General features: G+C 40.8%; 1 protein-coding gene across 2 annotated transcripts in view; it reads left to right on the top strand.

The window, feature by feature from the left end:
- Window positions 1–227: 227 nt before the first annotated feature.
- Window positions 228–13,444, top strand: part of Rab5a (RAB5A, member RAS oncogene family) — a 40,869-nt gene continuing 27,652 nt past the window's right edge. The window contains exons 1-2 of one of the 2 annotated variants that reach the window (XM_021243948.2): window positions 228–249; window positions 6,331–6,588. In XM_021243948.2, coding sequence (XP_021099607.1) covers window positions 6,426–6,588 — 163 coding nt within the window. In that variant the 5' untranslated portion in view covers window positions 228–249; window positions 6,331–6,425. Of the gene's footprint in view, window positions 250–2,417; window positions 2,789–6,330; window positions 6,589–13,444 lie in introns of those variants that run through there. The other variant, XM_004864291.3, reaches the window with a different exon arrangement.

Below are 13,444 nucleotides of genomic sequence, written 5' to 3'. Positions count from 1 at the left end.
TCTCAGACAATTTAACTCATATGGTTAAGAAAAGGCTAACTGTAAAAGAAGTCAGATTTTGGAACCATTATAAACAGTAATTCTTGCTCTAGAGTCTCTTTTCTGTAGTGTGAAATTATAGAAATAATGAAATCCCATAAAAGTATCCTCGGTTTCTTCTACAGGAACTAGCATCCTGGATGAAGTGAGACCAGGAATGATGAGCATTAATGGTGTTAAAGACAGAACAAAGTGATCAAAGATACCAAGGTGAGAACACACCAGCAATATTCAGGAAATGGGGTAGATACCTGTGGTCAGAGGACAAAGCAACAGGGAAGAGAGGGAGGCTATATACATAGAATGAAAGAAACATCAGTTGGAACGAGGTTAGAAGAACTTTAGATTCTAGTTAGCAAATAATGAGATACTATTAAACTTTTATTTTTTTCTCCAGTGCTGGGGATCGAACCTAGGGCTTTCACATGACCTATATCCCCAACCATTTTTTTGAGACAGGGCCTTCTAAATTGCTAAGTTGCCCTGGCTGGACTCCAACTTGTGGTCTTCCTGCCTCAGTCTCCCAGAGTGTTGGGATTACAGGCATGTGCCAGTACTCCTGACTATAATTAAAAATTTTGAGAAGAGTGACTAAAGTGTAGAGACAGGAATATGCATTCATTCCCCTTCACATGAATACCACCATTGCTCACACATTAGGATTAGACCTCAAATTTGGAATCAGAGACTTTTCGATGATAGAAATGGATGATAAAACCTTTACGAGGTAAGAAATGAAGACTCAGAAATGATGCTGTGGTCCCAAGTCTAAGTGATTAGGAAGCTGTTAATGTCAGGCACTAAGCAGAAGCAGGTTCTGAGCAGAATACGTTTGGCTTGGAACATGCTGTTGACATGACAAAATTGATGTGACATATCCTATTTCTTAATTCTTGGGATTAGCCACAAGCTAACATCATGACTAGCATACCATATTCAAACACCTCCTTGGGGCTAAGGTGTCACAGATACCATGTACATATGACACATTCTGCTCTGGTATTGGGGAGTTGATCTCAGACTGGTTCTTCAAGAGTTCATATCACCTTCATTGCACAATGTTGAATGTGCACCCACAGGATGGCTTAGCCCAGGTATATCTGAAAGATATTTATTCCTTCACAACAGAGATATAAATTACAAACTGCAAACCGATAACTAGCCCTTATTCTGAGGGGAAATCAATTTTAATTATTATATATATTCTATTAAATTACAAAAAAAATTTTGGCTTGGTTTCAGATGTCTTGCCAGAGACTATGATGTGGAAATTAAACCCCTCCCCCATAATTTTTTTAAAATCATGTCTCAATTAGGCCTGCTGTGGAGAGTAAAGAACATCTTGGCTTGTATTTCACTAGAACCCTAAGAACATACATTCTGGAGTGAGCCTGCAGGTTAGAATCCAGCTTCATTGCGGGGTGTGGTAGCACACGCCTGAAATCCCAGCACTTGGGAGGCAGAGGCCAGAGGATTATGGCGAGCTGGAGGTTAGCCTGGAGGAAGACCCTAAATCAAAAACACAAGCAAACAAAAAACCAAAAAGAAACCCAACAAAAAAATAATCCAGCTTCATCACCAAATAGGCATGATCTTGAGCAAGTTACTCAATCTCTTCTCCCTCAAATTCCATACCTGTAAAATAGGCACGTCTCATTCATTAATTCCACAACCATAACTTAAGACTTAAGGCTCTAGGCACTGTGCTGGACACGGGCTTTGGGACGTTAATTCTCTAACGAAGCTAGAGAACCAATAAGTTTCAGAATAAAAGACTCGCAGTATAAGCATTAAACGTTATTATTTGGTTTGGTTTAGTTTGAATTTTTTGAGACAGGGTCTCGCTGTAGTTCAGGCTGGCCTTTAATTCAAAGTGATCCTCCGGCCTCAGACTGGGTTCTTGGACTTGCTGCTCTTTGTCGACCCACCGGATCCCCAGGAAGAAAGGGCCTCTGTCCGTAAAACAAGACTCAGACCAGGAGGTCTAAGGGTTTGTGAGAGAAACGGGACGTCTGCGAGCCGATACTAACCTCGAGGCCCTAACAGAACCCACCAGCAGACGTCCTCCGGGCCCGCCCCCAAACCAGGGAAGCCAGGGAGTTTCCCCGCCCCCGCCTCCGGGAACCTCCGGATCCCCGCCCCGATAACAATGGCGCTAGCGAGGGCGGGGCTGCGCGCGCTCCAGCTGGGGGAGGGGAGGCCTCCAGCGCGGCCATCACGTGATAGGCGTCTCGCGCAGCCCCGCCACTAGGCTCAGGATGGGAAGGCTTTGAACAGGGGCGACAGAGCGAAGGCAACGGGCGGGCTGGCGTCGGCCGGAAGTGACGAAGGGGCGTAGCTCCCTGCGTGCCGCGACGTGGCGGCGGGGTCGGCGCTGGGCAGCGGAAGTAGCTGCGGCGCCGGGACTTGAGTGTTTGTGTTTTGGTTCGGGAAGAGGCCGGCAGCCGGCTTAAGGGGAGGAGGCTGAGGAGGGCGGAGGAGGAAGAATTAGAACTAGAGCGCAGACGGTGGTGGAGGAGGAGGAGGAGGAGGAGGAGGAGAAAGGAAGGAGGAAGGCGGAGCGGAGAGAGGCGGAGACGGAGCCTGACAGGGGCGGCACCACGGCTCGATCCCCGCTCAGTCCAGTGTGAGGGGTGCGGCGCGAGTAGGAGACGCTGCTGCAGCTGCAGGCTCGTTCGTTCTTCCGTCCACTCCTGGGCCTTGCTGCCGGGAAGCTGCGGCCCCGCGACTCCGCGTGGTGCGGGCTCAGGTAAACCAAACAGCCTCTCCCCTGCGTAGCGCGGGCCGGGACCCCAGGTTATCCGCGGTCCCCGGCGTGTGAGCGGCCCTGTCGGCCCTAAGCCTCCCTCCTCCCTCGCGAGCCATCGAACACGTCGTCTGGTCTTGCCAGGCCTTGTGACTCATCTCTCATGGAGCTGTAGAGACCAGGATCTCGGGACTAGCTCGGGGAGCGACGGGTGTCACCCTCTTCCCTTCTCAAGATGGCGCCTTGGAAAGAGGGCTGGAGGCCGCGGTTCTGCCTGGCCCCGGCCCTGTCAGGCCCGGGGGTCTCATGCAAAACTAGGCCAGGCTCCGGAGAGGATGGGAGGACGGCCGAAGGGTTGGGCGAATCCGCAGGTTCAGGCAGTGCGGGGTTGGCTGCCAGCTACTCCCGGTGGTCTCCAGACCGAAGCCTGGACTACTGCAGGTGTGAATTTAGGGAGCCCCGCCCCATGACTTCTGAAGACCGGTGATGGAAGTGGTGGGAAGCTCGTCAAAATAGGCTGTCCAGAGATACTCGTCTCATCTATGGGAGGTACTGAACCGCGGCTTTGGAGAAATTTAAGATAACTAGGCCGCTGAACTCTCCCCATGAGTAGAGACCATGCAACCTGCCCTGGTGTTCCCTTCCGTGGAAGCTGGGTATCCCCCCCTGACTTTCAGACCTTTTAACTCTGAGCTTCATAGTCCTTATATTTAGTTTATGCCTGCTGGAATGAAATCGTAGCCTTTCATATAAATAAGGAAAAATACCTACGTGTACACTTCTGGGCATACTCAGGACTGCTCAGAATCTATTCTTAAGATAAAACAGGTAATTTGAATTCATAGGATTGTTGTAAACAAAAGTACGCAGAGCAGTGCCTACCAGTAATTTTTTTAACCATAGAGTACTCAATATTTTCAAAAGGTTTTAAAACGCACGTTATGCAAAATCTTTGTTTTGGAAAGCAAGACTATTTCAGTAAATAGTGAATATAAGGGATTAGATGGGTTTTTGCTTTGTTTTGATCTGTTTGTTTGCTGTGCGTGCTTCGAGTTGAACCAAGGCGCCTCTTTTGTGCTTAGTCTATTGAGTTGCACTCCTAGCCCCTGCATATAATTTGTTTTGTTTTTTGAGACACTTGGCCTTGAACTCACCATATAGTAATTATTACTATTTAATTTGAGATATTTCAGAGTAGAAATGATTCATTAGCTTTAAACCTTGAAAAGCTAAATCAAAATCTCGTTTGTTTTTTCTGTGACAGTGTTTTCCTGAAATTTTGGGTGGTGGTTTTTGTTGTTGTTGTTGTTGTTGTTGTTGTTGTTGTTGTTGTTTTTGAGACAAGGTCTCAGTATGCAGTTCAGGGTGGCTTTCAACTCACAGAGATCCTCCTGTCTCATCCTCCAGAGTGCTGAGATTACAGGTTTGGGCCACCTGTGAGCCTGTTCTTGATAATTTATTGTTATGTAGATAAGAACCAATTGGGAAGTATTTAAATAATATGTATCTGTGTTTTCAGCCTAAATGACAATCTATTGATATATGAGTATTATCTCACTAAAGGGCCACTTTAATTGCCGATTTCAGTCATTGCTATACAGTAAACACTGTATTGGAGATTGTTTACATGTATTTTCCATTTTTCATAATGGCTGTGCAAATTAGGTATTATGGAAATACAGACTTGAGTATTAAAGAATTTGAATAGGAGGAAATCGGTATAGCCAAGATTAGATCCCCAAATCTCGCATTTTTTTGAGGAGTGAGGTGTAGGATAGCTTTATTATACCCCATTGGTTGGAAGCAGCTCATATCATTTCATCTGCAGGATGACATGTATTGATAGAAGACAAGGACTGTTCAAAGATAAGGAGCATAAGATAAGACAAAAAATGGTTTTATTGTTTTGAGACCTAAGATCTCCTGGATATGTTTATTAACAAATTCATCATTATCAAGAATGCTTTCTGTATAGACTCAAATATCATAGGGAAGGCAAATTTCTTTTTTCTTTGTTTTTTTAAGACAGGGTCTCACTTTGTAGTTCAGACTGGCCTTGGACTCTTGTGTAGCCCAGGCTGGCTGTATAGGATTGAATCCACAGCCTTGCATGTAGGAGGCCTGTGCTGTATCACTGAAATACATCGACAGCCATTTTTTTGAAATCTTGTTTTGAAACAAAGTTGCAAAGGCTGACCTCAAGCTTGCAATCCTGCAGCCTCAGCCTTTTGAATAGCTGGGCAGTTTAATATATTTTATTAATGACTATATAATCCAATTTTGATTAAAAGATGGGGATAAACTATTAAGATTGGTGAGAGAACTGAAAAAGAGTACATATTCAGTAATTCATTTGAGATTGAAGATTAAGCTAGTTTTCTTAAAATGTATTGCTAAATGGAAAATAATGGCATATATTTTTAACAGTGGCCTTAATTGTTAACAATTAATGTAAATCACTACTGATCTCACCAAATAAAGAACAATTGTTAGTGCTTTTTTTTAATTTTTAAAACAGGATCTCGCTATGTATGAGCAGATAAACAGATTTAAGTCTTTTAACCACTAGGCACACAAACCTGGGAGCTTTTAAAGTATTTTTTCTCTAAAATTTCCGTTAATTAAATGAAAAACATTTCATTTAACCAGAGGCCTTCAAATATTAAACTCTAGGTTCTGTTCTAGAAGTTTTTCATTTATTAACTTTGCTCAAAATAATTTTTTTTTTGGTACCGGAAATCGAACTCAGGTCCTTGGTTTTCAAGGCAGGTGACGGAACTACTGAACTAAATCCCTGGCCCCTGCTCAAAATAATTTTGACATAAGTAGTCTGACTTTAGAACCCAAGCTCTTGAGTCACCTCTCAGGTTGCCTGGCCTTGAAACAGCTCTGTCACCTTTGTCGCAGTTACTCTATGACCTCAGTCAAGTTACTTAACCTTTCTGTGTCTCTGTTTACTCATTTACAAGGAGTGTAAATAGTACTTAACTCTGTATTGTTGGGTGACTATGTTAAGTACTTAAAATACTGCTTGGCAGGAAACCAAATCTTTTTTTTTTTTTTTGGGTGTAGGAGATCGAACTCGGGACCTTCTGCTTACTAGGCAGGCAGCAGCAACACTGAGCTAAATCTCAATGAAGATTAGCTTTTTTTTTTTTTTTTTGGTACCGGGCATTGAACTCAGGTCCTTGCGCTTGCACAGCAGGTGGCGAAACCACTGAGCTAAATCCCCGGCCCAAGATTAGCCTTTTTTTAAGTGCTGCAAATTACAAAGTAATTTTAGGCTTGAATCTTTTTTTTTTTTTTTTTTTTGATACCGGGGATCGAACTCGGGACCTTGTGCTTGCGAGGCAGGTGCCAGAACGACTGAGCTAAATCCCTGGCCCCTAGGCTTGAATCTTAAGCCTTTAAATTATTTTCTTATAAAGTAAACAGTTGAATGTCCACTTGGGATTATAATAAGCATGCAATAATATGCTATGGACAAAATTTACTGATGTAATTTATACTAGGTTTTACTGATTTGTATCTTTGTTTCTTTACAGATTTCTATAATTCCAGAAAGAAAAAAAAATCGACACCTTGCATCCTGGAAGTTCATTTAGGACTCTGAAATTAGGGACTTCTTTCAAATTTGGACATGGCTAATCGAGGAGCAACAAGACCTAATGGGCCAAATACGGGAAATAAAATATGCCAGTTCAAACTAGTACTTCTGGGAGAGTCTGCTGTTGGCAAATCAAGCCTAGTGCTTCGTTTTGTGAAAGGCCAGTTTCATGAATTTCAAGAGAGTACCATTGGGGGTGAGATTTTCTTTTTCTCTCTGTCTAATTGAATTGTGCACTGACAAAAACATTTTGATGTTCCAGTTGTGTGATTATGAATACCTACATTGATCAAATAGGGGAGAAAAGAACTGTTCAGCAGACCTTAAGCTTTAAAACCTACCATTCTACTTTGATTTTTGTTAAGATGACATCTTTTGACATTTTGATTTCCTGGTTAATCTGGAATGTGGTTGTATTGTAGTAGCTAAAATACATAAGCATAAGTGGAATTGATTTCCCAAGTAATAAGGTTTGATTTGGATTCTATTTCTTGGTAATAGAAGTTTCTTGGATTTAGAATGCATAGTAAAAGAGTTAACCTTAAATTCTTATTCTATATATACAATAAGTTCCCGGCTTAGGAACATTCAAGTTGTGAACTTTCACATATGAATGGACTTTGCATTATAAAAATTCATGGATACAAATCACAGGAGTAGCTCAGGTGTCTGCCAGACATTCTCACAGCTATGCTGCCGTGGTGCTTACTGTACAGTGCGATGGTGCACAGTAGTACAGTCCTCAGTCAGAGCCCAGGATGTCCCGAAGCAAGAGGAAAAGCAGTGGTGATGTGGAGGGGACTGCTGAGAAGCACAAAGCAATATACAATGATGTATAAGACTCACTTTCTCAGACGTACAAATGTTTTCTCAGAATGGAACTTGTTCATAAATTGGGGTCTTACTATACTTGACTATTGGTAGTTTTAATGATACTAGATACTTGTAAGAGTATTCTTCAGTGGTTTTGGCACCTTCCTCGCAAGGGCTAGGTCCCGAGTTTGATCCCCGGTACCCCCCAAAAAAGAGTATTTTTTAGAATGAGAGACTAGAATAGGAGAGGAAGTAATGGAAAGCATGACAGGAAAACGAGACCTGGAGAAAAGATAAAAGGAGAGTAAGGGTCAGCACTGCACAGCAGTTATGATAGGAAAGATATTAGGAGATAAGGCACAGATCAGAAAGGAGACAACTAACAATTTTTGTCAGTAGAAGACTGAAAGAGAACTGGATGTAACTAGGGCAAAACAGCCTCTTTAAGGCCTAACTTGCTTCTGTGAAATGAAAGTTTTTCTGTTTATTTATTTATTTGGAGGGTTTTTTTCCTGAATCATAAGTTCAATTTATTTTTATATTTTATTTTATTTTAGTTATGTATTCCTTAAGTAGGTAATATGCACACTCAGACTAATTCTAAGGAACGTAAAAGGCTCAACATTCCTCCCAGGAAGGTATAAGGCTCAGAACTGCTCCTGGCTACCCGATTCCTCTCGTTATTTAGGGGTTTTTTGTGCCGGGGATTTAGCTCAGTGGCTCCACCTCCTGCCTTGAAAGCACAAGGTCCCAAGTTCAATCTCTGGTACCAAAAAAAAAAAAAATTTAGAGGTTTTTTTTTTGTTTTGTTTTGTTTTGTTTTGTTTTGAGACAAGGTCTCACTATGTAGTTCAGTTGGCCTTGAACTCACTGTGTAACCCAGGCTGGCCTCAAACTTGTGATCCTTCTGCCTCATCCTACCGAGTGCTGGGATTATAGGCATACCCCACCATGCCCGCTTTTTAAAATTTTTTTTATTGCTTGTTGTTTATACAGATTAATGGGTTTAATTTCGGCAGATGCATAAATGCACACAACATACTTGTTTCCAGCTCCCCCATCAACCCTTCCTTGCCGCACTCACCCTCCTAGTTTCACTTTTTGGGGGGAGGCTTCAGTGCCTAAGTAAAATATTTTGATCACATCCACTCCCTTTTTACCCACCCTTCCACCCCCCTCCAACTCCTCAATGAAGCTTTTGAATTAGATAATATCACATGACTAAGATTTAATATTTTGTAAGGGATTAAGCAGTACTACTTTTTTTAAAAGTATTTGTGGCTGTTTTTAATCCTATACTTTTGGAAAGTCTTGAAATACATAAAACAGTTATACTCACTGGCATGTAGCAATTTCTTAGAATCCGTCACTCAGAAGCAAAAGTTATATGTGTATTTAGTGGGTATTGGTAAGCAAATACACTTAAGAATTGTATTCATAATCTCAAACCCTTCTAGTAAGATAAAAACTTTTCTGCCATTTTCCCACATGTAGGAAACATACTTAAGATAAATAAACTCAACAATATAACAGTGATTTTCAGCCTCTTTCATGTGCCATGTTAATGTTGTATTGTTTAAATGTTTGTTTTTTACAGTGGCTAAACATCAGCAAAGTAATCCATATCATGGAGCTCTTATTTTGAATCAGAAAACTTGGCTTTAATGTACAATTTATTACACATCCTTTGTAGTTTAATACATCCTGTCTGGTTTAGTAGTGAATATTCTCTCTCAAGATTCAGCCTCTAGAAGCAACTTGGGCCAAAACCCATTGACTCATCTAATAGAGTTTTTTTGTTGCTGTTTTGTTTTGTTTTGTGGTACCAGTAATGGAACTCAGGACCTTGTGCTTTCGAGGCAGGTGCGGTGCCACTGAGCTAAATTCCTGGCCCCTCCTAATAGCCTTTTAGAGATTGTTAGATCATGTCCACCACCTTATACTACCTGACTGCCAGTGGCAGGATTTCCCAAATCCTGTATGAATATATGAATATAGGCATTCTGGCTTAAATACTGGGCCAAAAGGGTTTGGGATTTGGTACCTTCCCACACTTTCACAGTATATATTAAAATAATAAAAGCTCTGAGATACATACTGTAGGATACAGTATAACTAAATTCCTAGGGTGCTTCAAGAGCCTAAGACTAGAATTTTTGTTTTATTTTTTATAATCCAATTGTCTCTTAAGTTTCTTTTTTCCTAGTGGAAAAAGACTCAAGACTGTAAAAGAAAAATTTATAAATATGCCTATTAACTGATACATGTGTAGCTATATATATGTATATATATAATTTCCATTTAACACCAGTTGGATTGTCTACATTTCATTAATAAATTTTTCATAAAAATTTCCTGCTGGGTGTGCTGGTGCATGTCTGTAATCCCATCACTCATGGGAGGCTAAAGGCAGGAGGATCAATACAAGTTCAAGGGCAGCTTGGGCTACATGGTGAGTTCAAGGCCAGTCTGAACCAGAAAGGGAAACCCTGTCTCAAAAAAAGGATCTATATTTTTAATCTATGTTTGCGATACAAAATAGTTAAATTTGAGTTTTTTGGGGTTTTGCCAGGCTGGGACTTGAACTCAGGGCATTGCCCATGCTAGGCATGCACTTTATCACTGAGGTACATCCCTAGCTCTTTATTTTACTATTTCTTATTTTGAGACAGGGTTTTACTAAGTTGCCCAGACTGTACTCATATGTTTGATCTTCTTGCCTCAGCTGGGATATAGGTGTGCATCACTAGGCCCAACTAAGATTTCCCTTTTTTTGGCTTATTGAGACAGGATCTCAGTTCAGGTTGGCCTTGAACTCCGGCAATCCTCCTGCCTTAGCTTCCCAAGTGCTGGGATTAAGATTTCCATTTCTATGTATGAAATTTCCTTACTGTTTTCTTCTTGGACAGATCAAGTCTGGCTGCTTAGAAACAGCTTTAACAGGAGCTTTAACAGGAACTTTAAAAATTTCTGTTATTGGGTACTTTTTCAGTATCCTGATTGCATATTAATTTTTTCAGGAGTTGTAATAATACCATTATGATTACAACTGTGAGCACTGTACTTTTATGGTCTTCCCTAACAGCATTTGCCCTTAGGAACTGTTGTATAGTCCTAAGTATTTTAGGATCCTACAGTCTAAACTAGTGATCAACTCCAAGGTCCCTAACTTGTAAGCTATGTATATTTTTGTTTTGCCTGATGTATGATAGTAATTATCTAACAAATGAATCTGCTCAGCTGTTTGACATTTCAACCATGGTTTTGGGTTTTTGTTTTTGTTATTTGGCTACATATATCTAGTAATATTTGTTCTGAAACTCTCTTGCGTTCTAAGGTGCAAATCATATGCCACATTCTTGAATTTGTGGATTCTACAATATTGTATAATTTGTGTTGTTCTTCCTAAAAATGATGACTTAAGAATCTTTGTTGCCTCATCATTACCCATACTCCCTTGACTGTAGCATTCTGGACAAGGCCAGATAGCTAGGTGACAGTCTTAGCAATTTGGGGAGTTGTAGCTTGTGTGCTGGGCTTTAAAGTCTTTGTATTTATGCTCCTGTTGTTTGTCTGAAATTAGCCCAAAGGTCAGTGAGGAGCATTAGGCTCAGGAGATTTCTTGTTGTTTTTTTGGTACCGGAAATCAAACTCAGGACCTTTCGCTTGCAGGGCAGGCACCGGAACCACTGAGCTAAACTGGCCCCTCTGGAGATCTCTTACCTTTATGTGGTACATCAGCTCTAAGCTCAGCTGTTCTGTAAGTGCTCCTTGGATGAATAGTGTTTGAATACTTGAAACTGTAAACGTTTCTAGTGAGTTTGTCTTATAAATAAAAAGTAAATCTACCCTGGAGTGGTAGTGTACCCCCGTAAGCCAGCACTCCAGAGGCAGGAGGATCACCTCTAGTTTGAGGACAGCCTGGGCTACATAGTTTAATGCCATCCTGGAATATTTAATGCCATCCTGGAATATTTAGTGAGACCTTGTCTCAAAAGAGCCAAAATAAATACGTAAGTGGCAAATCTATAAGAAGACATTTCAATGATATTTATAAACAAATGGATCCTCAACATAGATTATACAGTGCATAAAATGGCATGCAGTTGAACAATTCTTTTTTGTTTCTTTTCAGAGAAATGCTTATACCACAAGTTTAATTTTGTATACACTAATCAAAAGTCTTAACCAGCTCTGAAGGTTAGACGATGGGACTACATGAAAATAATAACATTTCTCTTGCAGATGCTATGATTTTTTTGTTCATTTTTGTTTTATGAGATAGGGTCTTGCTGTGTAGTTCAGATTACAGATGTGAGCCACTGTGCCCGGCTGATGCTGTGATTATTGAACTTTAGTTTAGAGCAGTGGTTCTCAGAAGTTCCCTGTTCCATAAGATCATCTCCCCTACCTAGAAACTTAATAAAATTAAAATTCCCATGTTGAATCAAAACACTGGAGTAGGCGCCGCCTGCTGCGCAAGCACAAGGACCCGAATTCGATCCCTTGACCAAAAAAAAAAAAAAAAACACTGGAGTAGGACCTGCAATCTAGCCTTAAATAATTCTTCCAGATGATTCTGATGCCTGCTAAAGTTTGAAAATTAGTGCTTTATGTCTTCAGAGTAGTTTGTGGTACATTTATACTAAAGTGAATTCTCCCACAAATGGAATACTTGGCCAGCCTACCTGGCTTTTGTGCTCTTTCTCCCTTCTCCCCTCTCTCCCTCCTCTCCTTTTCTTCCTCCTACCTGCCCTTTCTATTGAACTGTGGGTTTCATAGGTTTTCTAAAATATTGCAACTATTCTAGTTAGTGAATTGCACGTATTTTGTACTGCTCAAATTACATTCTATCTGTATCGGTCTGTGTGGGAATTAGTTTTCACTAACATGCTTTTGCTAGTCATTCTTTGTCCCTTCAAGGATATTCTGCTTTTTCTCTCCTTGGGAAGTATCGTTTTCAGTCAGCTATACCACCTTCTTTTTGGGGGGGGGGGTACCGGGGATTGAACTTGGGTCCTTGTGCTTGCACAACAGGCAGCCAAACCACTGAGCTAAATCCCCGGCCCCTATACCACCTTCTTAATTACCAGAAGTACTTAATGACTGATGATATATATATATAAAAAAAAAGCTTAATACCTTCTTTTTAAGCTGTTATCAGTAATTATTTTTGCTTGCTTGTTTGTTTGTTTTGTGGTACTAGAGATCAAACTTAGGATCTTGTGCTTGGGAGGCAGGCTCAGTAACACTGAGCTAAATCCTCAGCCCTGTTTGTTTTTCTTCCTTTCTTTCCTTTCTTTTTCTTTCTTTCTGGTACTGGGATCGAACTTAGGAGGACCTTGCACTTTCCAGGCAGACTCTGTGCCACTGAGCCAAATCCCCAGCCCCTCTTTTTTTTGTTTTTTTTTTTTAAATAGTACTGAGGATTGAAGTCAGGGCCTCAAGCATGCTAGACAAGTACTCTACCACTGATCTATATCCTCAGCCCCTCCCCCTTTGAAATTTGGAGATAGTCTCCCTAAGTTGCCCATGCTGGCTTTCATCTTCATATCCTCTTGCCTCAGCCTCCCAATTAGCTGGCATTACAAGTGTATACTAAAAGACCCAGCTTGTATTTTTCTTTTAAAACATCTAATGGGGAAAAATTTTGTGAAATAGAGAAAAACAAGGCTTACTTCAAGGTTATTTTTAGCACAGTATATTACCTTAAATCCTAGCTCCAGCATGTACCAGCTGAGTGGCCTTGTGTGAGTCACATGCAGGTTTATTTTCTTTTTTTTGGTACCAGGGATTGAACTCGGGCCCTTGCGCTTGCAAGGCAAGCAGCAGAACCACTGACCTAAATCCCTCGCCCTATTTTCTTCTTAATATGAAAAAGAAATAACTTTCTAATGTGAGAGATTTTTTTTTAAAGGATTAGATGAGTAACACATATAAAGTTCTTACTAACACCTGGCACAAAATAAAGCGCTTATTGTTAGTAAAGCCACCGGTGTTAATATTTGCTGAGTCATTTTTGTCATAGAACAACTATTGATATTCATCATCATTTTGCAGTGTATTTAGTGCATAGCATTTGATTTAGGATTTTAGAAAATTTGATTATGTCAGGATTTTTAAAATTAAATTTTATTTTATCCATCCCCCCCTTCAAGCCCCCTCCCCTCCCTGAACATCAGGGAATTTTATTTATTTATTTATTTAGTACCAGGGATGGAACTCGGGTCCTTGCGCTT

The sequence above is a fragment of the Heterocephalus glaber genome, unplaced genomic scaffold (assembly GCF_053883595.1).
Source record: "Heterocephalus glaber isolate CG9 unplaced genomic scaffold, H.glaber_assembly_v1.0 deba00001472, whole genome shotgun sequence".
Taxonomy (NCBI): Eukaryota; Metazoa; Chordata; class Mammalia; order Rodentia; family Bathyergidae; genus Heterocephalus; species Heterocephalus glaber.
Note: the sequence above shows the minus strand (reverse complement) of the source record. Positions and strands in the feature narration are given on the sequence as shown.